This window comes from Zootoca vivipara, chromosome 9 (assembly GCF_965207765.1).
Source record: "Zootoca vivipara chromosome 9, rZooViv2.hap1.1, whole genome shotgun sequence".
NCBI classification, from domain to species: Eukaryota; Metazoa; Chordata; class Lepidosauria; order Squamata; family Lacertidae; genus Zootoca; species Zootoca vivipara.
Genome location: NC_142592.1, coordinates 59175343 through 59200455, shown reverse-complemented (window position 1 = coordinate 59200455; position 25113 = coordinate 59175343). Strand labels below are relative to the sequence as shown.

At 45.7% G+C, this 25113-nt stretch overlaps 1 protein-coding gene and 1 long non-coding RNA gene across 9 annotated transcripts in view; one reads left to right on the top strand and one right to left on the bottom strand.

Annotated features, from left to right (window-relative positions):
- PDE3A (phosphodiesterase 3A) overlaps positions 1-3077 on the bottom strand; it is a 263891-nt gene extending 260814 nt beyond the window's left edge. For 2 of the 3 annotated variants that reach the window (XM_035127082.3, XM_088652452.1), the window contains exon 1: positions 1982-3077. In XM_035127082.3, the coding sequence (XP_034982973.3) occupies positions 1982-3013 (1032 nt within the window). In that variant the 5' untranslated portion in view covers positions 3014-3077. The remainder of the gene's footprint in view (positions 1-1981) is intronic. The other variant, XM_088652453.1, reaches the window with a different exon arrangement.
- On the top strand, positions 2133-17981 carry LOC148684661 (uncharacterized). 6 transcript variants are annotated; one of them, XR_015945924.1, is made up of 4 exons: positions 3076-5643; positions 15971-16033; positions 17156-17294; positions 17645-17981. It is a non-coding gene; the product is annotated as an uncharacterized LOC148684661 (long non-coding RNA). The 6 variants fall into 6 exon arrangements; XR_015945927.1 differs by lacking the exons at positions 3076-5643; positions 17156-17294 and adding an exon at positions 2133-2272; XR_015945925.1 differs by lacking the exon at positions 17156-17294 and having other exon boundaries at positions 3076-3828.
- Positions 17982-25113: the final 7132 nt, after the last annotated feature.

Below are 25113 nucleotides of genomic sequence, written 5' to 3'. Positions count from 1 at the left end.
CCGAGCAACCACAAAACCATATAAATCTACCCAGTCCAAGAGGGGTGAGTGGGGGGGAAACCCTGCGATCCACACCAAATGGTTTGATGTCATTGCCTGGAAAATACCACTTTTGCTTCCAAGGACACAAAAATATCCCTTTGGTTGACAATACTAAACTCTATTCGCACAGAGTTAACTAGCACCTGACACCAAGCACATTTCAATGAGGAAAAAAATCCCATGGGTTTAACTGATCTTACTTCCAAGTAAGCGTGTTTTGGATCGCAGGCTACCTAACATCCCACCCCTTGATTCGAAAACAATTCCTAGGAAGTAAGTCTCATTAAAAATAGCTGAGAATTGCTTCCACACTACATTATTAAGATTTGGGTGCAATACTGAAAGAGTTTGTGCCACGACGAAAGAACACATCACGCCTGCAGAATCTACTGAAAAATATTATTCCATCTTGCCATCCGGGTGAACTAAACAACAACCCACTTATACTTGGATTAAAGAGGACTACCGAGACTGATTCTTAGCATGCTAAGTGAAAGGCCCATGAACTGAGCTTTTGCGTTTTACATTTACTTGAAGTTCAGTGTGGCTTACTTCCAAGAAAACATGTTGAGGCTCAAGCTACAAGTTCACTTAGGATCTGGACCTTGGTGTCTTCAAAATCCATGGGCAAGAACTTTAAATGCTCGAAAACAGAGTTAAATGTTAATACCTCAGCTCCACCGAGTTGTGTATCACTCTGCAGGTCTATTTTTTAAAAAAGCAATTCAGGCTAACTCAAATGCAATGTTATGTTTCCAGGGTGTTTATATTCAACGTTTCCCCCTTGTTTCACAAAGAAACTTAGTTTCTGCAGAGATTTCCACAAGTTACGGAAAAAGTTTCAAAAACATCTTAACCTTCCGATTCCCACAACGTTTTCTTTTTCTACAGCCAAACTCAAATAAATAGAAGCTGCGCATCCACTGTAAAAAAAAAAAAAAAAAAATTTTTTTTAATGAGGCGATACTGGACGGAATGTAAGCTGTCTCGTCTGCAGAATCCAAAATGCAAGATTAAAAGCTAGGTGTGCAAAAGTGGCAGCTGTGCCATTATGGGCCTCAAAGTTAAAAGGATGCATTCAAACTATTCAGCACGAAACATGGCCCAAACATCTGTTCTTTCTGTAATGAAGACGTGCCTTAAAGGAACACTGGACATTAAACACAGCAACATCTCTGGGACTCCAATGTGCACAGAACTGTACAGATGAAGAACAGCAACTACACTTTTCTTTAAAAAGAAGAATCATATGAACATCTGTTTTCCCAGTTCCCAGCTGAGCAATTATTCTCCGCATCATCTTCGGATGGAGAGAGATTTTAAATTATGCAATGCACATGGGTCACCCACACAAAAACACCCACAAAAGGCACTTATTCCACAAAAATCCCCACTGACTCCAAAGACCCCCTACTCTTCGGTCACTACCGGTAGCTTGCCTATCGCAGTCTGTCTCCTAAGGGTTTCTGCTTCCCCCATTAAAAAAATAGCTGGCCAGCATTCTTCAGGCTGAAGCTACATCTTTCATCAAGGCTAGCGAGTCACGTTTTCCTTAACACCAGCTTCAAAACAGAATATGGTCCTGTCCAAAACAAATGGCAAAAAAATGCAAGAGGAGGAACGTGAAGGGCCAAATGGTTGTCGAAATGTCTGGTCCCTTCTGCGTCAGTGCCTTTTTAAATTACTATTCCGGGATGCCGAGAACCGTGGTTTCTGCTTTCAAGGGAGAACGGGGATGGCGAGTGCAAAAAAAGTTTGAGCGCGTAGAAGTTTCCTTCCCAAAGTTGCGCGCGCCCCTTGCCAAAATTAAAAAGCAGCAGTGGGTTTTTGCAAAATGTCTCTTTTCTCTCTCACTCCTGCTCCCCACCCCCCACCCCCGCGCACACACCCCTCTCCATCCAAGAGCCCCTCTCCCATCCCTTCGTCCATCTCCCCTTACCTGCTCTCGGGGGATGCAAGGCAAGGAGGTCCTGCGATGGGACTTATTGCCGCAGCCAGCCATCTCGGCGGAGATCATCGAACTGGATCTCCTCCTGCGCTTAAAAACCGGCACCTCTTCCTTGGCCGGCCGGGCAGCAGCAGCAGCGCCACAGCCCGCTCCTTCCGCCCCTTCGGTGCCTTCCTCCTCCTCCTCCGCCTCCTCCTGTTTCCCGGCGGCGCGGCGGCGGCGCAAGGCGTGGCGCGCGTAGCCTGCGCCAAGGATGCCCAGCAAGGCGAGCAGATAAGCCAGGTAAGGTCTCCAAGGCGCGCGGATGCTCTCCAGGGAGGCGAGCGAGGCGATCCGCAGGGCGCTAGTCAAGGCGATCATGAGCACGCCGTGGCGGAGTCGCAGCGCCAGCCATGTCCCGCCGGCCAAGCAGCCCAGCACCACCCCAGTGGCGGTCAGCGAGAGCAGGCGCTCCTCCCCGGGGGCCAAGGCGAGCTGCGCGAGCGCTTCCCCAACGCAGCAAGCGCCCACGAGCAGCGCCGCCGTGCGCAAGCGGACCCCGGCGCGCAGCAAGGCCCAGCCCAGCCAGAAATAGGCAGCCAGGAGGAGGCAGCACAGCGCCGAGCCCGGGATCGGGGGCCAGCTCGCACCTGGGTCTGGCGCCCCGTCGCCTTCAGCGGCCTCTCCTCCTCCTCCTTCTTCCGCCTCTTCCTCGCCGGCGCTGCGCACCAAGCGGGTCCCGAGCGCCAAGAGCAGAGCCAGCGAGCCTGCGCCCAGAGCGCAGGAAAGTTTGCAGCACGTCCAGACCTTGGGAAGAGCCTCTTCTTCGCCACTCCTCCAGCCTCCTACCCGATGGGGATGATGGTCATTCTTCTCATTGCTGCTGCTCTCCACTTCCTCCGGCCCAGCAGAGGAACAGCAGCCGTTGCAACCGGCGCCTAAGGCTCCCTCTGCCGCTGCTGCCGACTGGGAGTTTTTCTCCTCGCCCGAGCTCCAGCTGCCTTGGCTTCGGACCCTGCTCGCACAGTCGCTGCTCACAGCCATAGCGAGAGGTCTTTTCCTTCTCTCCCTTCCCACTTTCTCTCCAGGTGGGGAAGGAAATACAACTCCCAACCCCTTCTCCCCCCCCCACCCCCACCCCACAAAATACTTTTATTTGCTATTCTTGCACGCGCGCGCAAATATAGCGATGCCCCCAAACAACGCCCTTGCAGGGGAGGGAATTACCAAAAAAGTGTCCCGAAATATATATATTTCCCTTCCCCTAAAAAACAGAAGCCAAGCTGAAGTAGGTTTGAGGAGCTACGTGCAAAAGAAGCGAATGTTGTTGCTTCTGTTGTTGTTGTTTTTTAAAAAAAGTGGAAACAATGTAATTCAGGAGGAGTTGGGCTCAAGAGGGTTGTAATGCGTATCAAAGGGTTTGGAAAATCCAGTCTCCTGCAGCCCAGGTTTTGTTCTGTTTTTTGAAAGAAGGCAACCCAAGACCCTAAGTATTGCAAAAGGCTGGCCAGGCATGGGGCTTTCTATATCCAGGAGGGGTGCAGGCTGGCGCTCCTCTTAGGCCATGGGTGCTGCGGGTCGCCCTCGCTGCTCGGCCCGGGGAGGAGGCGCGCAGGGCGGGCGGGCCGGAGGCTGCTGCTGCTGCTGGGAATTCCTCCCCTCTCCCGCCGCCTTTCTTCCCCGCGCCTCCGCCGCTGCCGCCGCTTCCTTGGTGTTGCCGCTCCGCGCGCCTTTCTCACTCCGCCTTCCTGCTGGGGCGATCCTTGCCGGCGGGGTCCCGAGCAGAAGCCGCCGATCGCCGCCGCCCCCCATGGCTGGGGACAAGGAGGAGGCGGCTGCCGCTCATCGCAGGAACGGAGGTGGGGGAACGACAGCCGATGCAAAGCGGGAAAGTTTTGGAGGGCTGCGCAGGAGAGCAAGCCCCAGACGGGGGGTGGGGTGGAGAAACCTCTTCCTCCTTCGCTTTGCGCTCTGCCTTTGCAAAACGAAAAGGTCCCGCTGAGATCGGCGAGCCGCGAAGAAGAAAGCTCGAGCGAGCAGACCTGGCGAGGATTTGCTAGCCTCTTTCTTCCCCCTCACCCTTCCTCCAAAGAGAGGGTCGGTGGGAGGAAGGGGGCTCGGAGAGGAAAGGCGTTAGCCCCCGCCCCTCTTTTTTCCCCCCTCTCCTTTTCGTGCAAGCGTGCACCAGCTTCTGTTGGAGAGGGGAGGGAGAGAGAGGATCGGGCAGTGCTTGCTGCTAGTCTTTGCACTGCTCTGCAAACCGGGTGAGTGAGGAACTAAAGGAGAGAGAGAGAGACTCAGATAGCACATGGATTTCCTGTTGGTTGGCACCTCCACCACAGCCTCTAGGCAGCGAGCACCTCGTGGTGCTACTGCTACAGGTCACAGTCAAATTTGCTTGCTGTCCTAAGCACTCTGACTCTTGGGAAGGAAGGCCTGACATGTTCAGGTTGTACTAACCATGTGTGGGATCTGGGCTTTGCTTCACAGAGCCGCTCATACTTACCTGGAGAGTAAATGAACACGCTTTTGTGGTGAGAGGGAGTTGTTTCTCTGCAATTGTGCCTGGGCATTGCTTTCGGTGCCAACTGGCAGACCTTTTTTTTTATTATTATTTATTATTATTATTTTTAACTGGCAGACCTTTCTGAAAAGGATGCCTATTTCGACAGGCATCTGCACCTCCAGACTCTGCACAAGACAGGCCTGCAAGGGAAAGTGGTGCAAATAACTGGGTGCAATGTTTGCTTAGTAAGTTCCACGGGGCTCACTTGGCACAGGATTGCAGCCGCAGCAGGGCATTTGCCTGCCTTCTTCCCAAGAATTAAGCCTGTAACCAGGCCTAGTCCAGCAACCTGTTCTTGCAGTGGCTGGTCTAGGTGCTTATGGGGGGGTGCAAACAGCATCTGAGTGCAACAGGCCTCTCCCCACCTGCAATTCCCAGCCATTCATACTCCCTCCCCCCGCCTGGCAGTAGAGGCAGAACATAGTCATCGTGGCTAGTAGCTATTGATGATGATGATGATGATGCTTTATTTATATGCTGCCCATCTGACTGGGTTGCCCCAGCCACTCTGGGCAGCTTCCAACAAATTATAAAACCACGGTAAAACATCAAACATTAAAAACTTCCCTATGAACTTCAGATGTCTTCTAAAAATCAGATAGCTTTGTCTTCCAGGATTTAAAATCCTCTTTTAAAGCCATCCAAGTTGGTGACCATCACTGCCTCTTCAGGGAGCAGATCCCATAGTTTAGCAATGCACTGCGTGAATCAGAATCGTTGAGGTGGAAGGGATCACAAGGGTCATTTCGACCAACCCCCTGCAATGCAGGAATCTTTTGCCCAATGTGGGTCTTGAACCCACGACCCTGAGATGAAGAGTCTTTTCTTTGGTCTGTCCTGAATCTTCCAACATTCATCTGCATTAGATACTCCCAAGTTGTTCTTCTTTGGCGATCACTCATAGCCAAGTAAGATTGTCTTTCATGAACACGGTTTTAACAATGAGTCCGTAAGTGACTGTGGAGGCCAATTCTGGAGTTGATCACGGTGTGGATTTGCCAAGCGTCCCTTCCTCTTAGCACGTTTCCCCCTTGCGTCCTGAGTTCAAGTGTCTTCAAAGCCCATGACACCTTTGGTAAAGGCTGTTCTCCAATTGGACCACTCGCAGGCAAGTGTTTCCCAATTGTTGGTGTTTATACTACATTTTTAAGATTTGCCTTGAGACAATCTTTAATCTTCTTTTGTTGACCACCAGCATTACACTTTCCATTTTTAAGCTCGGAATAGAGTAGTTGCTTTGGAAGACAATAACTGGGCATCCGCACAACATGACCAGTCCAACAAAGTTGATGTTGAAGAATCATTGCTTTGACATTGGTGATCTTTGCCTCTTCCAGTACACTGGCAATAGTTCACCTGTCTTCCCAAGTGATGTGTAAGATTTTTCAGAGACACCATTGATGGAATCTTTCGAGGAGTTCGAGGAGGAGGCGTTTATAAGGGGTCCATGTTCCACAAGCATACAGTAAGGTTGGTAGTACAATAACTTTGTAAACAAGCACTTTGGTTTCCCTGCGAATGTCCCGGTCCTCAAACACTCTGCACCTCAATTGGGAGAAAGCCGCACTCGCAGAGCTCAGGTGATGCTGGATTTCATCATCAATGTCGGCCCCTGTGGAAAAATAACTGCCTAGGTAGGAGAAGTGATCGACATTTTCCAGCGTTCCACCTTTGGTAAAACCTTTATTGGCATCAAACAAACACACAATCAAAATAATAACAGATTAAAACTATCACTGTGGCAAGCGCTGTGTTAAGAGAGAGAAGGGAGTATTCCGCTATCCGCTTTCACGACATTGGGGCTTCTAATAATTCAGAGCTCTGCAGATTATAACGGCGAGAAAATAGCAAATGAAGATAATGAGCCACCATCTTGGTGAGCTCCTGGTCCTTCCCCATTACACCATTGAGTTGGATTTGAGTTGGAGTTGGACTTGGGGACTAATCCAACAAATCCCAAAGTTCTAGTGTTTTGACAGAGGGGTGAACTTTTATTTCTCCATAACATGCATAATTCTGGTTACAGGTAGGTAGCCGTGTTGGTCTGGATCGAAGTAAAATAAAAAAAATTCCTTCAGTAGCACCTTAAAGACCAACTAAGTTTTTATTTTGGTATGAGCTTTCGTGTGCATGCACACTTCTTCAGATAATTCTGTACTCTTCTATCATGTCCCCTCTTCCTCACCTTTCCTCTAACCTAAGAAGCCCCAAATGTCATAACCTTTCCTTAAAGTACACAGGAAGAGCTCCGCTGCAACAGGACAAAGGCCAATCTAGTCTATTTCAAGTGATGATGATACTGCTTTATATGTACAGAGTAGAAGGGGGCTAAGCATATTTTATACTTCAGCACAGAAGCTTGAAACATTCTGAATGCCAGACAATTTTTGTAGAGCATCATTTGTATGAACAGTGAGCAGAACGTGAACCAAACTGCTTAGTTTTACAAAAGGACGAACTGGGTTCTTTTTTTTGGACAGGATGAACTTGAACTAGTTAAATGAACTTCATGAAGGCTCTGTTCCCTTTTCAGTGGTGCTGTTTTAACTAAACTGGAGAACCACAGCCTTCCATCCCTTAAAGGTTTGGGCACATGCAGGAATAATAGAACCTTTCCTACAGGTCAAGAAACACACGGGCGTTTGTCATTTGCAGGCCTAAAGACCTTCATTCTCACAGCCACAGTCTAGGTCAACAGAGAGTAGCAATATATTTAGCATGAAACCACGGGGGGGGGGACGGAGCTATTTGCCAGCTTTGGAACACTGAAAGCTAAGGAATCGGCTGATCGAAGAAGGGAAATTCTCTGGTCTTTCCACCCCGCAAAATAAATCACTGGTTTTAAGTTTTCAGGGTAGTTTCAGCATCTTAATATTTATTTGTGTCTGCCTGAGGTTTTATGCCGTGTTCACTGTCTGACCCTGTTGGGTTAAAAGGGGAATATGCATCTGTTCTGCTAGCTGCTGTCAGAGGGCATAGTCTTAAATTGTGACTTTCCACAACCGTAAGAGCAATGGAATAAAAGTGGAGGTGTAAAATAATTCCCAGCACACTTGCAGCCAACACATGTTTGTCACTAGCAGCTTTCTTTCAGAACACTTTGGGATGGTGGTGTGGAACTGAGCACTAGCTAGATCCGGTTTTTCAGGAAACCGGGATTCTGAAAAGGGCGTCCCAAAGTCTTCTGGAGGAGTGGGATCAACTCCCCTTTGAGGAAAGGTTACAATACCAGCAACTCCCCAGCTGCGCACTTTCAGCACATGCACTCCCGCAGATGCATGCAACATTTTCAGTGCCGAAAGGGAGCGGCAGGGTGGTGGCAGAATGCAGGAGCCCCCTCACATGTCCTGATGGTGCATGTGGCAGCTAGGAACAGAACTTCTGCGCAAGTGGGGATTCCCCTGTGTTGGCGGCTTTTTAGTTTAGGGGGGAGGTGAGCAATGGGGGGGGGACAAAACCTGTGAATCCAATTAAACGGCCTCGGTTCTGTATACTTGAAGAAGTGTCTCCACCCCTATCGTTCAGCCCGGACACTGAGGGCCTTTTGGCAGTTCCCTCATTGCGAGAAGTGAGGTTACAGGGAACCAGACAGAGGGCCTCTCGGAAGTGGATGGATTTTAACAAGGAGAAATGTAAAGTACTACACTTGGGCAAAAAAAATGAAAGGCACAAATACAGGATGGGAGACACCTGGCTTGAGAGCAGTACATGTGAAAAGGATCTAGGAGTCTTGGTAGACCACAAACTTGACATGAGTCAGCAGTGTGGTGCAGCACCTAAAAAAGCCAATGCAATTCTGGGCTGCGTCAATAGGAGTATAGCATCTAGATCAAGGGAAGTAATAGTACCACTGTATTCTGCTCTGGTCAGACCTCACCTGGAGTACTGTGTCCAGTTCTGGGCACCACAGTTCAAGAAGGATACCGACAAGCTGGAACGTGTCCAGAGGAGGGCAACCAAAATGGTCAAAGGCCTGGATACGATGCCTTATGAGGAACGGCTTAGGGAGCTGGGTATGTTTAGCCTGGAGAAGAGAAGGTTAAGGGGTGATATGATAGCCATGTTCAAATATATAAAAGGATGTCATATAGAGGAGGGAGAAAGGTTGTTTTCTGCTGCTCCAGAGAAGCGGACACGGAGCAATGGATTCAAACTACAAGAAAGAAGATTCCACCAAACATTAGGAAGAACTTCCCGACAGTAAGAGCTGTTCGGCAGTGGAATTTGCTACCAAGGAGTGTGGTGGAGTCTCCTTCTTTGGAGGTCTTTAAGCAGAGGCTTGACAGGCATATGTCAAGAATGCTTTGATGGTGTTTCCTGCTCGGCAGGGGGTTGGACTGGATGGCCCTTGTGGCCTCTTCCAACTCTATGATTCTATGATTCTAGTGGCGCCTGCCCTGTGGAAAGCCCTCCCATCAGCGGTCAAGGAAATAAGCAGTTATCCTATTTTTAAAAGACATCTGAAGGCAGCCCTGTTTAGGGAAGTTTTTAATATTTAATGCTATATTGTTTTTAACACTCGATTGGGAGCTGCCCAGAGTGGCTGGGGAAACTCAGCCAAATGGGCGGGGTATAAATGATTTATTATTATTATTATTATTATTATTATTATTATTATTATTTGTGAAGAAAGTGGGTAGAAGTGTTTTTCTCCCTCCTAATACTAAAACCCGGCACCATCCAATGACACTGAATGTTTGGAGATGAAGGGCAGACACAGACGCTTCTTCACACGGCTGGTGAACTATGGAACTGGCTGCTTCTTGATTCTTGATGGAGTGATGGCCACCAACGGGTGGTTTTAAAATTCGTGAGGATAAGGCTGTTAATGTCTGCTAGCTATCATGGCTATGTGCTCCCTCTGGTATCGGAGGGCAGTATGCCTCTGAATACCAGTTGTTGGGAATCGCAGGTAGGGAGAGTAGTATTCTCAAGTCCTGCTTGTTCGCTTCCCAGGAACATCTGGTTGGCCACTGTGAAAGCAGGATGCTAGACTAGGTGGGCCTTTGGCCTGACCCAGCAGAACTCCTCTTAAGCTATTTGCCTGTGCCGAAGAGCCTGGATCTGTGCAATGGTTCCACGCGGATTGTTCAGTAAGGATAAATCTGAGTTAAGAGGCCATTTCACATATTACACAGAGGTGAAGCTGGGTTTGCCACCTGCTTTAAAATTGCTGCCTGGTCACATCTCCTGGCCATGCAGAAAGAGGATTGTTGCAGCCACACATTGCACTTAAGACATCAGCAGGCAAAGCAGAAGGTTCCTAGTTTGAGTCTGGGTGACTCTCAGGAATGCTTAAGAAATGTGTCCCGCCCGAAAAAGGAAAGGGGGAAGTACCCATGAAAGCTCTTCCTGTTGTTCTGTACCCAGAGGCAAAACTTTTAAAAGTTACTACTCTGTATTTGGGAGAACCAATACAGCCCTAAGTGACTCAGGCATTGTCTTTAGCCATTTTGCCAAGTATGGATGTCATTCATTCAGATTTAGTCATAGCAGGGTTTGTTTGTTTTTTACGTTTTTTTAAAGCCAAAAAGGCCCCCCGGAGAGGCTTGCAAAGATCAGTAGTGAGACAGTCCCTGCTCTCAGCTTACAATCTAAAAAAACATAGCACACAAGGAAAGGTGGTGTGGAGGGAAGAGGGGGGGAAAAAACTCAGACATCTGTTCTTTTTTTTTTTAAAGGAACTGGGATAGAATCCAGTCAGGTAGGCTGATGGAACGGCTGCCACTAGGTGACAGTTCAGGAACAACGGAAGACAGTGATCTCCCACAGGTCTATTTCTCTTCTCCTCCTGCTCTGCATCTCGATAAAGAGGCTGCCAGCTACTGACACATGTACTACAGTGGAGGTTGATCCATTGGGTGAAGAGGACACTGCTTCACCAAGCTCATGTCTGTCACCTTCCTCCTCAGTATCAGTGCAGGGAGGAGGGTGGAGACAAAGCGACAATAAATTAGCCTCACCTATCATTGGCTCTGACTCCACCTCCCTCCTTCCCTACTGGGCATCAGCCACCACTGTTGCACCAATATAGTAATTTGGGGACAAGATGCTAACTCTGGGCAACTCGACTTTGGATACATATTAACTTCTGTGTGCTATTTTGATCAATATCCTGTTCTTTTCCTTCAAGTGACCAACAGCGTGAGATGGGTGTGATGATGATGATCTTTGGTGATCACAGAGGATCGTCTGTTTTTACCTGCCAGTGCAAACACAATAATGTTGGAAGGCCTGTCCCAGAAATTGCTGCGAACTAACATGACGCCGGCAAGTGTGAATATTGTACGTGGAGAATAATGCTAGGCTCGGAAAACCGGGAAGGGAAGAAACACACTATTCAAAGAATTTAAGTTTGGCACTATCGAGGTTACGGAATTCTGCCTTATCAAATGCAGGGAGCTTCTACTCTTAAATACAGTTTGCTGTGTGCTTCACCGCTGTCTTTTAAGATAAGACAAAAGCACTCCCTCGCCAAGACATACAGAAATTTGCGATCCACCAAGCCAAGTCCAGCGCATCGAGGGGAGGCACCTCAGTTCCAGGGGCCAAACATGCATCTCTAGGCCTCTCTCTCTGCCCCCCCCAAACTCTCCCCAGGGCACACCCTTTGCTGACACTGCACAACCCCCTGAGTGTTTTTTGCCTGGGTTCCAAGTTTATTTATTTTTATTTATTCAAATTTGTAGCTCTCACAGTGGCTCGGGACATAAAAATACAAGACAAAAAAAACACATAATAAAAACAAGAATGACAAACCACAAACCAATAACGGCCCCCACCCCTCCCACAAACACATTTAGAAGAGTATAGAATGTTAATCGTATTTCATTCATTTATTAAATTTGCACAGTTGTGCAGGCCAGCTTGTGACCATACAATTGGTGTACCAAATCAATTCCCCAGGTACAAATAGAGGCATTCATGGCAGCTGCCACTGCTTAAAAAAAAAACTCCCACAAACCTCTGAATGCATCAAAGTTCTGACATTACAGAAGCGCTCAAAGTGCGAGGGACACTTAGACTAGTTTCCAATGGCATGGGAGTAAGCAGTGGTGTTTACAACACAATCCTATGCACATCTACTGCAGCGGGTTCAATGAATCCTGCTACCAGGTATGTAGGCATAGGGCTGCAACTTTAATGCTTGCTACAATGGCCTGATGGCGGCTGTTTGGCCCCTGGGACTCTTCCCACTCTTTCCCCCGGACCACATCACTATGCTGCTCCATAGCTCCATTCAGCAGCAACAACACTGCATGGAGGTGCCAGCTGGGAAACAGAATACTTTCCTTGCCCTGGGCTCCTGCAATCCATGCTATGCCACAGCCTCACAGGGTGGTTGTGGGGAAAACCACATACACTGCCTTGAGCTCCTCGGAGAAAAAGGCTGTATGTAAATCTAAGAAATAAAACAGAGAGCTGCCTATTCAGCATGTGAATATTGCCCTGAAATTCACATCAACAATGTCAGGGAAGAGAAATAATTCTCCCTGCCCCCCGCGGGCTCAAATGCCTAGCTTTTATGTTTACAGTCCAAGACTCTAGTCCAGTTCCTTTTGTCAGCTGGCATGAAGATACTCTCCTCTATGCATGTTTCTTGTGAACCACCCTGTGATGTCCAGGTGAAGGGTGGTATAGAATATGATGATGATAATGATGATGATGATGATGTACTATACAGTACTATACAGTCATACCTCATGTTGTGTCCACTTCAGGTAACTTGTTTTCGTGTTGCGTCCCGCGGCAACCCAGAAGTACTAGAATGGGTTACTTCTGGGTTTCGCCACTCGCACATGCACAGAAGCGCTAGATCACGCCACGCGCAGACACGGCGCTTGGGCTTGTGGACGTTCCATGTTACAGGCGGGCCTCCTGAACAGATCCCGTCTGTAACACAATATTCCACTGTATGTAACTTTATATTGCTACAGCTAGACACAGGATGAGCCTCAGCCCTTCAATGGACCTTTCGGAGCCGAGTCTGAAACGGCTTCTTTTACTGTCTACTGTGCCTCTGTGCTGGGAATTGACTGTGATAACGCCACGTGATGTTTACCGATGTGTAGCTCGGAACTCATTGCCAGTTACTCCTTATCGCATGTTATGGCGATCACACTTGAAATAAATGCTATCAGACAAACCACGATTGTTTTTTAAATATTTGAGTATGTGCATTAGGTTTTTATCACTTGTTTGCTGTGCGTGGCTATTTATAAGCACTATCAGCCGCTTGCCAGAGCACCTCAGAAAGCGATGCCTATTTTGTATAAGTGCGATTATTACAGGAATATGATTACAGGCCGATAGTCGCTGCCTGGGGCAGCATTGTCTTGACCTGTGGAAGGCAATGGCAAGTCCCTGGAGAAGTTACCCCACAGGTATCACATGAGGCAGGGTGTCCACTGCTGACGGTACAGACCTGCAGCCAAAGCCATGGCCAGTCAGTTAGAAACAATCCTGACCATATTGATGCAGACTTGGGTCTCCAGCTCTTTTTTTTGGGACTACAACTCCCATCTTCCCTAGCCAGCATGGCCCAATGGTCAGGGATGATGGTAATTGCAGTCCAAAATTGCTGGACCCCCAAGTTTCAGAAACCCTGTTCTACTGAATTGAGTGAGCCTTATTCCCAGGTAAGCACAGTTTGGGTTGCAGCCTTAAACTCTTAGCTCCTATGCTATTCCAGCTCTGCTGGGTTCCCCGGGTTACTGTGTAACTTTTGAAAGCCAGCTTGCTAAGCAATGACTCGTTTACGAGCCGCGGTTTAGCAGAAATCTTTACTGAGATAGTGCAGACAGTTTGATCTCGGTGAAATATTCTGTTCTGCTTATTTTACTGTTCCCTAAGCCCTTTGGATTACCAGGCATCTGGATTGTTGCTGGGGATTCAGCCGTGGTACTTTTCCCACAGCAGCCTTCAACCAATATCTGTGCATGGTATTTATAGCGCTTATCAGATCGAACGGCTGTGCTGGTTCCATCCAGCGCCAATAAGATCCATGGGAGCTTTTTCAGCAGCAATTGGACCGGGCTTCTCTGCCAGTGAAACCTGTAATAAAATTGCTGGTCGTTTGACCTTCGCTGAAAAATGCAGAACTCTCTAAAATGCCGCTGGAGCATCTGGAAAAGGTTACTAAATCCTGCCTGACGAGCTAACAACGAGAGCGAGTGTAAGAGCTGGGAAGCTCAAGGATAGGGGATCTCCTGCTCTCCACAATTCCCCTCGTTTTGGAAAGGCTTGGGGCCTGTATCACACATCCTGAGCGAAATAAGGTGGCAACCCTTTGGCTCTTGTTTACAGATTCTAGGAGCGAACCATAGGGTTGCCAACTTTCTATACTACTCCCGCTCTTCTGTTTGACACACAGAAATTTAGCAGGGAACATTTTCCCTCATGTGGTAGGGAGAATATTCACCTGTGCTATTTCAATGTTCCGGGCTTCTGTTAAAGGATACCTCAGACCTGGGGGCTGAAAGAGGTCTTCCAGGCCTCTGGACTCTCCCCACCCCCATCCAGCCACATTCCCCCCCCCACTGTCATCTGAAGACAGGGAAGTTTTTAGTGTGTGATACTGTATTGCAGGCTTCCTCAAACTCAGCCCTCCAGATGTTTTGAAACTACAATTCCCATCATCCCTGACCACTGGTCCTGCTAGCTAGGGATCATGGGGAGTTGTAGGCCAAAAACCTTTTTGAAGGGCCGAGTTTGAGGAAGCCTGTTGTATTGTGTTTTTACTGTTTTTTTTCTGGGAGCCACCCAGAGTAGCTGGGGCAACCCAGTCAAATGGATGACATATAAATAATTGTTGTTGTCGATGATGTCCTGAACCCATGGCCTACCAGGCTGCAAGTCATGATGCCAAGTCTGGCGTTCGAAGCCTGGGGGTCAATCTGTGCAAGTGAAGTTCAAAGGTCAAGAAACGCAGTCCAAGGTCAGCCCATGTAAGCCAAGTCTGGAGTCCAACCGTCGGGATACAGTCCAGAGTCAAACCCAACACACAGTCCCGTAGAGGTCCAGGAGCATCTAAGCCAGGCTTCCTCAAACTCAGCCCTCCAGATGTTTTGGCCTACAGCTCCCATGATCCCTAGCTAGCAGGACCAGTGGTCAGAGATGATGGGAATTGTAGTCTCAAAACATCTGGAGGGCCGAGTTTGAGGAAGCCTGATCTAAGCTAAGGTCCATCAACATGGGCAGTTGAGCAGAAACCAGCACCTCAGCTCTGTGTCCCTGTTGCCCTTCGCCTGCTGATTGCAACATCTGGGCTTGAAGAGACAGACGACCCTCACCTGCTCCAAGCCCCAACTCCAGCTGGGGAATCACACCCCTCCTCCCAGAGCTAGCGAGCCCCACCTGGCCAGCTGTGGGCCCTTGCCTGCCTCAACCACCTGGAGCACCCCTGTGCTGCTCTCTGTGCCTCAGAGCCCACTGTGTTCATGGAGACCGGGGCCCGCCTTTGGTGTGGCATGTCCTGCCCTGTGGAACTGCTCGCCAACAGAAATTCATCCCTGCTTTATTTTAAATCTCCTTCAAAAACTGCATTGTTCAGGTGGGCCTGTTTTGGAACTTGACTTTCTTTCTTTTTAACCATTAATTTTAGATATGTTATTGATGATTTTGCTGGTGCTATTGTAATCATTGTGCTTTCTATGTTCTACATCCCCTTGTCATGTTGTCTATGAAGAACGTTTCAAGAAGGATGTTTACCTTTGATTGACTAGACTTTGGTGCGGAGGAGGAAGGACGGAGAGTGAGCTGGGTCCCTGTTCCTGGAACCCTACGGCAGCTGTGAGGCTCGTCTGTGTGGTTGATATTACCACAGGCTAACTCAGACACATGGACAAATATGGAATGTGCAAGAGAGGCCTAATGCGTTTAGGGAAAGGACGCCCCAAAAGAATCCACATAAATAAATGAAGAGAGGCTTTTATGAAACGTATCGCCTGACTTCATGTCTCGATTCCACAATTCCACTCTGGAGGAACAGATTAAAAGAATATCTAGGGCTTTAGTCATACGGTCCATCACTTGCAAACAAGATGAGTTTTCATACAACCACTTAGGAGAATAGTGTCAGAGGTAGGAAAAGCAATATAGAGAAGGTTCTGTTGTTGTTTTCGGGGGGTGGGGGTGGGAGTTGTAACTTTTATAAGTTACTGACAATATATGGGGAGAGGAGGAAGTTACAATTCATTTTTGGTTACTTCTATATTTACATGTTACTGTATATTAATACACACTTGATAAAAAGAATGTTATATTAATACCCACTTTATAAAAGAAAGAAAAAAAGAGTAACTAGTTCTTTTTGACTTTAAGGAAACATAACATTTAAAAAGGTAGGGTTCCATTTACTAATTTAGCTTTGATTTCTTTTTCTTTCTTTCTTTGTTAAAGTATCGAAAACATCACTTTTAATTTCTGACTTACAGATGAAGTAACACAAGGCAGCTCCTTAAGCAAAATTCATGGGATTTAAAGGCGGCAGCCCAGGAGTAAGTCTCACTGAACTGTTTATTTTGGTTGCTCCACTCTTTGCATTTTGTGTCTTGTCACTTGACTGGAGACCTACATTGCAGAATTCGGAAAAGTGCCCATCTTGAATTATAAGACTCCCATTGCTAACTTGCTTAGCAGAATGTATAGATTTCCTTCAGCTCCATCCAGCCCCCTTGTAGGCTGGCGCTGCTTTTAGTTCCACAGCCAACTACTTAGTGGAGAACTTCTCGTTGCTGCCCAGGAGCCAAGTCCTAATCAGTTTGAGTTGTGCAGTGGTACCTTGGTTCTCAAACGCTTTGGTTCTCAAACTCCGAAAACCCGGAAGTAAGTGTTCTGGTTTTCGAACATTTTTCGGAAGTCGAACATCTGATGCGGCTATCGCCTATTGTTTCTGGGGCACCTGCACCAATCAGAAGCTGTGCCTTGGTTTTTGAACATTTTGGAAGTCAAATGGACTTCCGGAACTGATTAAGTTTGGCACTTTTGTTTTTGCTATTTATTTATTTTTGTGTGTGGCTTTTTAAATTAATTTGTTTTTGTGACTGTGTGGAACCCAGTTCAGCTACTGATTGATTGATTGCGTGTCTGTGGAAATGAATAAAAGCCCCCCATCCAAACAATGACTATCATCAGTGCAGGCAATAAAAAAAAATAATTTTAATTTTTATCATCTACAATACTGTCTTATTTACTTTATAGTACAGAACATTGATTATTGCTTTCATTTTATGGATTAGTGGTCTCATTAGATAGTAAAATTCATGTTAAATTACTGTTTTAGGGGTTGTTTTTTAAAGTGTGCAACAGATTAATTTGTTTTGCATTACTTTCTATGGTAAAGTGTGCCTTGGTTTTGGAACGCTTTGGTTTTGGAACGGACTTCCAGAACGGATTAAGTTTGAGAACCAAGGTACCACTGTACTACTAGAAAGACACCTTCCTCTTGTATTGGAGGCCTGCCTCCCCCTCCACGGATGTTAGATATGTATTCAGGAAACTTCCCTTTCCTTATGACATGGCTTGGCATTGTGTATCATCCAAGCCCAGGTTTGTGGTTTAGCAATCTCCAGACTAACCACAAGCTGTAACCAAGGTTTGTCCCTTGGTTTGTGCAGCAGAGCTCATGTCTGGGTTCAGATGATGCACTAAGCATTGCAGAAAGCTCCTCTCCAGAGGCTCACACGTTAAACCATGGTTTGGCGTAACATGACATGCAAACAAGGCATAAGTTTCCTCTTAGAACACTGGTCTTCAAAGGTGAGTAGCAACAGGAACACTGCCATCATGCAAATATATGGTAAAATATTAAATGTGTGTTTGGGTTAACAGTGGATCCTAGGTCAGAAAAGGCTAAAGATACCTATGTTAGAAGGATAGATATAACCATGATAGAATAATGGAGTTCTGTTAAAAAGAAGTTAAAATCTAGCCTGCAGGATACCAGTTTGGCAGTAATCTCTCCAGTGATTTGACCTCTATGCATTGGTTTTTAAAGTCCTCATGATTTTTAATGTGCCCATCTGCATCTTACTCTCCGTTCTTTCTTTCTTTCTTTCTTTCTTTCTTTCTTTCTTTCTTTCTTTCTTTCTTTCTTTCTTTCTTTCTAGTCTCCCATTTCCCCTTTGTCTTGAAAATATTTATAAGTGGAGGATTTAAAAGAGGAAGAAGAAGAAGAAGAAGAAGAAGAAGAAGAAGAAGAAGAAGAAGAAGAAGAAGAAGAAGAAGAAGAAGAAGAAGAAGAAGAAGGTGGTTTGCTTCTTCCTGCAAGCGTCAATGCAGGGCATTTTGGAGAGGAAATGGGTTGCGCATTGTGCTTGCAATTTTATGTTTCTCTGATGTGAAAATGACCTTCTTTGGAGTGGTGTACACAGATGACATCAGTGGGAGAGTGCCATGCAGTGTTATTCATGCCCTATTTCTTTGAATAAATTAAAACGAAATGTGGGTGAAGAGCCGCTTGCTTTGTGCTCCGGTCTACATTGTGTTTTGTTTATAATATACACACAGAGCAAAACTGGGTATATGAATCTTATACGTGAAATTCAGCCCTCCTTCAGCTCTTTGCTCCCTTTCTTAAATCCAAATTAAATTGATGGGAGGTCTTGCACACCACTTCCCATCAGGATTATGCAAGAAGCCCTATGTGGCTTCTTTCAATTTCCAAGGAATGGGGTAAATGGGTGGGTGGGAGGGAAATAGTCCCTTCTTAATTTGGATGCTTGGTTGGTTAATTAGTTTCAGATCAGTCCAATGCATTTTTACTCAGAAGGTCATCCTGCTGCATCTCCGGGTAGGGCATGAAGAGAATCTCGATCGAAATCCTGGAAAGCTGATGCTCTGACTTTGTACAGCACAGCTTCCTATGTTCCTATGGCAACTCCCATTTCCAGGCTCACTAGAAAAGTCCAAAATGCAGGCAGTTGGGTTGGTCTATTAGTAAACATACAATATGCACACATACCAGGGAACAGCAGTAATTAGCAAATACCCAATTTGTGAGGATCAGCTTGATTGACTTCCATCCTGTGCATTGTGTTCTGGAAGTTGAGTACCACTGAACTCAGGCATAACTACTGCACAGGTTTAACTTGCAAGCCACATTGCGCTTTAGCAGAAGATCTTCAGTCAGCTGAAATTTGACCTTTAGCTTTTTCATTAGAAATGCAAACAGTATTGCAAAGAAATTTGCTAGGTAAGCTGCGAGAGAGGATTTCAAAAGATTCCCACGAATGCTCAAGAATGTATTTGGGGATAAAACACAATGAACACATGCCAGTTCTTGCATTTGCCCATCTCCCGTTCATCTTTCTTCCCTGGCTCAAAAATATATGCCAAGATCAAATTCCCAGACCTTCCCAGTGCCTGAGTAAATAAAGTTGGTACCAAAATTTGAAGCACGGATAAAATAACCAACATGTTCCTTTGTACATATCTCTTGGCAATCAACTAGAATCCGTCCTGAATGCAAGTGTGAAGCTTACATTGCAATTTGTGGGGAGAGAGTTTGAGAAAGCATCAGTTTCTTAATGATACATCGCTAAAGAACCTTTCATTCTAGCAGGAGCCCCAATTTTCCCATTTCTGACCACAGGAAGAATTATTATTTTATCTGATGTCACTGCCAGTTTGGCACAGATTAATTTATTTATTTATAACCTCTTCTCCCGTCAACACAAAGCCAAATTATTATAATTTACCCTATTTCCTCCTTTCCCTTCACTGTTGCCTTCCACCATGCCAAGATTTATGACTGCAAGCTCTTTGGGGCAGGGACCTTTTGTTTGTGCTACTTTGCAATGCACCAAGCTCACTGATGATGCTACAGAAAGAAAGAGCACCAGGGCAACAAGCTGCCAGTAGCCACCTAGTCATTCAAAAGGAGTTGCGATTCCCTCCCAACAACAACGTTAGCAATAAATGGTACTGAAACTGTCTGTTACAAATATCCAGAGAGATGAAATTATTAAAAGGAACATTTTGACCCCCTAGAACTACGTCTTCTGATTCATTATCAATGGCTGCTCGCCACAATGGCTATGTCCTATGTCCACTGTCGCTGGGAATCTCAGGTGGGGAGAATTAGGGCTGCCATACATTGAGATTTTCCTGGACATTACTGGGATTTCAAAGGCAGAATTGACATACTGGGGGAATTTCTGAAAGGCAGCACTTTGTCCTGCATCTTAGGCATGTTAATCGAAAAAATCACAGTTGCTCAACAATTGGGGGGGGGGTCTCCATCTTTTTGAAATATAGCAACCCTTGGAGAATGCTGTTGCACAGGTTCTGCTTGCATCTGAATGCCAGTTTCTAGGAATCGAAAGTAAGGAGCGAGGCACCGCACTCATGTTTTGCTTCACATATGCATTTGGTTGGCTACTGTGAGAGCAAGAGTGCTGGACTAGGTGGGCCACTGGCCTGATCCAGCATCACTCTTCTACTCATATGAAAGGTTGATCTGCCACCTTAATAAATGGAAAGAACTGGTTTCCTGCTGATACAGTCTAGCAGAAGTCACTTTGGGAGGTAGATGTTGAGTGTGGCCTGTGGAACCAGGTGTTGCCGACCGTGTTGGTTGACGGAAAGAATTTTCTCAAAGGAGATTTGGACATCTTGGACCCCTGGAATGCATGTGCACGAAGAACTCGGACATCTTGCCCAAGGATAGTCAAACGAGCAGCTCTCCATTGCAATCCTGTTATAAGAAGTTATAGTAAATAGACACATTGTGCAGATGTGGTTGGTTCGTGTATTTGTTTATACTCAATTCCATTCGTGAATAATCTCAAAGTGATTAACAGGGGTAACACGAACAAGAGGAATTCATGGAGCAATTTCAAATGCAATGCAGATACAGACAGGGATATAATCTTCACTTAATCATTTTCGTTGAAAAGAAAAGTCTGAAATACAGTGGAACCTCGGTTTATAAACACCTCGGTTTATGAATTTTCGGTTTACGAACGCCGCGGACCCATCTGAAGCAGATTAATTCACTTTCCATTACTTTCAATGGGAAAGTTCGCTTCGGTTTATGAACGCTTCAGTTTATGAACAGACTTCCGGAACCACTTGTGTTCATAAACCGAGGTACCACTGTACAATAGACACTGCCTGTCTGAAATATAAAATGAGAGGCAGTTCTAAAGGCAGGGTAGCCATTTTGAATAAAATATTGGGGGGGGGGCAGATAAGCCTTAGCCCACATAATCTATCATAAGATGTAGTGTGCACACACCATTTGAAAGCAGTGTCCATCAACTGGGGGGGCAGCCCTTCCAAATATTTTATTGGGGTCAGCAAAGGAATTTAGGCCCCTCAGAATTGGCTCCTATGTCTGTAGCTGCCACCATATTAAAGGCCTAATTCCTACATTGTGTGGAAGAGATTCCATGCTGAAATGGTATCTGTGGAGACCCTTCCTGCCTAGAACAGTGATCATTTGGTTATGTAAGAGGTGAGACATTCTTTGTTGCTTTGAAGTAGTCAAAATGCCACTGCGAACAGGTGAGCTGTTGTTCTCCCCATAATCTGCTTGACAGCTTGGCGTGTCACTTCTCTGGCAATGATGTCTGCCGCTAGCATTGCAGTTTTGATGTGGGCTGGCTTATAGCACCAGTATCACACCATAAGTCATGACACTGCATAAGAGCAAGCGTTAGTGTGCCAAAAAAACACTTGCTAACTTCAGGTCTTTTATTTGCCAATGCAGTGGCCCATAAGATCGAGCCTTAAGTGTGTTTAATCAAGATTAAACATCACAGCGGATGTTTAGGTTGGGTTTAAAGATGCTGTAGTTGTGCACTTCGACCTGAGTCCAAGTTTTGCTTTACACATTCTATTGTCAGTATAATCTCTAAACGCTCTCTTGCAATGTTATTTTAGCGAGAACCAGAAGATGTAATAGCCACAACACGCTTGGAATAAGACAGTAACTAAAAAGCATTGATCAGAAACAGATTAGGGGGTTGTATTTTTTTAATGCCCCAATGCAGATTCAAGGCAAATGTTGGGGCCAGTGCAGATCCCTAGGTCCCAAGTCATCCAGGATTTTATGTCATTGGCAAATCCCTGAATTCAGACCATAAATAAATTGGTGACCAGTACAGTCCTTGAATTAAGGCCTAATGACATACAGTCCCAAGTCATTCCCTAGGGAATATTTAATCCCTAATATTTAATTTTATTCATGTCCTTTAACCTTAAAGTGTTGTTATGGCCTAAATTGTATTGAAATTGTCCTCTGTTTATTTCTGTGTTATCCTTTGTTGAATAGTTGTATGAGTCGATTTGGTCTGTGACCGTTTAATAAAATTTGATTTGGTCATTACCTAGGGTAGGTACCAGCCTCAAATCAAACTTCCAGAGCCATTGCCAAACTGGACACATTTTTCCTGTTAAAAACTCTAGTCCAGAAGAATAAATAATGGGGCAGCTTCACTTCAGAGTGAAGTTGATCAATATTTGCTAACCCGAGTAATCCCTTCTTTTGACAGGTACTGAACAAACAATCACCCCACACATGCAAACACGAGGTGTATAAACCACAGCTAGAGTATATTATGTGGGAACAGAAAGTTTGAATCCATTTGTGGCTGCAGCCTTTTGGTGGAGTCAATTGGGAAGTACCTGCTGTTTGTTTAACTATGGCTTTGGCCTGACATTTAGTTAGAGAAATGTTTAACTTTTTATGATCAGCATTCCAGATAAGTGGGAGCAAATCCTGCACCCAATAAAACAAATGTCAGCTCTACCAAATGCTCCTATGTGCTCATAGACACACAGGCTGTGACCAAGTTAAAGACTGGGATCTAGCAAATTCCATTGCTCCTTTTTCTGTTTGAACTTTTGTTGTGATGTAACATCCTGACCAAGGGTTTTATGAACACAGGGGGGAAGGGGGAGTTTTTGAGATTCTCACCTGACTAGATCCATACCTTCCAACATTTCTCCAATGAAAATAGGGATGTGCCATTCCATAATGATAATTTTACTATTTATACCCCACACATCTTACTTGGTTGCCCCACCCAACATATATAAAAATATACTATAACATTTTTTAAAAAACTAGTTACAGGTAGGTAGCCGTGTTGGTCTGAGTCGAAGCAAAATAAAAAAATTCCTTCAGTAGCACCTTAAAGACCAACTAAGTTTTTATTTTGGTATGAGCTTTCGTGTGCATGCACACTTCGTCAGATACTTATATATGATACTTATATCAGATACTTATATAGCTCATACCAAAATAAAAACTTAGTTGGTCTTTAAGGTGCTACTGAAGGAATTTTTTTATTTTGCTTCGACTCAGACCAACACGGCTACCTACCTGTAACTAGAACTATGGAAGGCACCACATTGAGCTGCATGAAATGGAAGTCCATCAACCTCACCAAGAAACTTGCACAGATACAAACTGACATCTTCTTTCTGACTAAATGCAAGAACCTGGACATTGTACCTAAGTGTCTTAGAATTAAGAACCCTCTTCAATCAACTTACCCCACAGAATATGCTAGGAAACTTTGCCACAAAGGTATCTGACGAAGTGTGCATGCACACGAAAGCTCATACCAAAATAAAAACTTAGTTGGTCTTTAAGGTGCTACTGAAGGTATTTTTTTATTTTATTTTAAAAAAAACTTCTTTACAGAAGATTGCCTTCAGATGGCTTGAGGGTCAGATAACTCCATACCCTCCAGCTTCTCTCCGATGCAAATATGGACATCCTAAGGAAAAGCGGGACATTCTGGGATGGCTTCTCTAAATCAGGGACACCCCTGGAAAATAGCGACACTTGGAGGGTCTGTAGATCACAGGGGGATTTGGGCTTCCCACTTTGGGAAATATATTTGCAGGTTCATTTTTCAGTCAAGCTGCTTCTTGGTTTTTGGTACATCCACCATTTCTGAGTTCCATGTTAGCATGGCTTTAAACTCTACTGTCATCACGTGGTTGCAATTGTAGTAGTGGGGTGAGTGTGGGTGGGTGGGTGTTTGATGTGACAATACACTTTCCATTCTCACCCACTCTGCAGTGCTGGTTGATCCTGATTGTAATTTAGCATTCAGGTGATACACAGATTACAGTTATTCAGGATTTAGATACAGTCTCTGCACAAGAACAACAGGGAACGGAATACATATTTGCATTATTTAGTCAAGGTTTGGAAAGGTTAGGCACATTGATAGAAATTGCTTGTTAAAATCAGGGATGTGATTTTGCAGGACCTGCTCTCCCCATTTGTGATTCCCAGCAACCGGGAGGTAGAGCATAGTCCTCATGGCTAGTAACCACAGGTAGCCTTATCGTCCATGAATTTGGCTACTCCTCTTTTGAAGCCTTCCAAGTTGCCAGTGACATCGCATGGGGACCACAGGGACAGTCTCCCTCGGCACAAAATTGTTAGGGGCACAAAATTTCAACACCCGGTGCTGCCTCAGTACAGCTGCGCACTTCTGTTGCTGGGCTCTGTTGAAAATGGTTTCTCCATGCAAACCAGGAAGTGACCTCTCCAGACAACGGAATGACTCTTCGTTTCTTATCTCTGCAGCTGCGATCTCTTGGGTGACGTGGACGCCATTAGGCAGTTGAATGCACATGCCTACTCCATCCGTTTTCCTCCCTACCACCACCCTCCCCTGCATGCAGCCCCGGGTCCTGGCAACCCATGCTACACCACTGCAAATTGGTGGCCATTGCTAGCAGCATTGCAAGTAGCAAGACCCCAGGAGATGTGTTTCCCCCTCAGTTCTCAGAAATATGAACAGGATGGTGTTCCTCCAGAGATCTCTAGAGCATGGGCTCCCAAACTGTGGTCCACGGATCGCCATTCAAGTGGTCCACAGCATGTTTGTGGATTTGAGGTCGAAGACGGGAGATGGTACCTCTATCGCTTTAAGCAGCCATGTTGATTTTTTAATTCTGTTTTTATTGCTCCTTTTATTTCTTGTATTGTATTGTTTTGCAATCTGAATTCCATGGAATAAAAGGCAATATGTAGGAAATAAAAGGAGTGATTTAAAAAAAAATGCAATTAAAAATCATACAGTATGTAGCAGAATGCATTTCAATTACTGCAATAGGGAGGGGGGAAAGACCATTAAGTGGTCCAACCAAACCCTCAGGAATTTTTAAGTGGTCCAGGGTGGAGGGTTGAAAACAACTGCTCTGGAGCTAATTTAGGCTGCCACATCAACAGGGGATCTTCTTTGGTCACTGCCACCCCACCCCCCAATATGTGTTTGGGGAAAGGGACGGGGGCAGAGGGGAATTGTGAGGGGTCAGGAGTTCATTCTCTTAATGACATCATTGGGCAAAGGATGTGCCCTAGGGCTCAGAGCGAGCCTGGACTCAAAGTGAGCCATGTTCATGCCCAATCCAAATTGATCCGAAAAGAGTTCCTTTCCGGTGATCCTATTCCAAACTGAGACTGAAGAAGCTTGGTCACCATTATGTGGATACACATAGTAGCTTTGTGGAGCTTTAACAACCCCTGAGCTTATGTAATAGATTTCAACCAGAGCGAAGGCAGAAAGTGCTGTTCTCACTCTGTTTTGGCCTCTTGAGAGTGGAA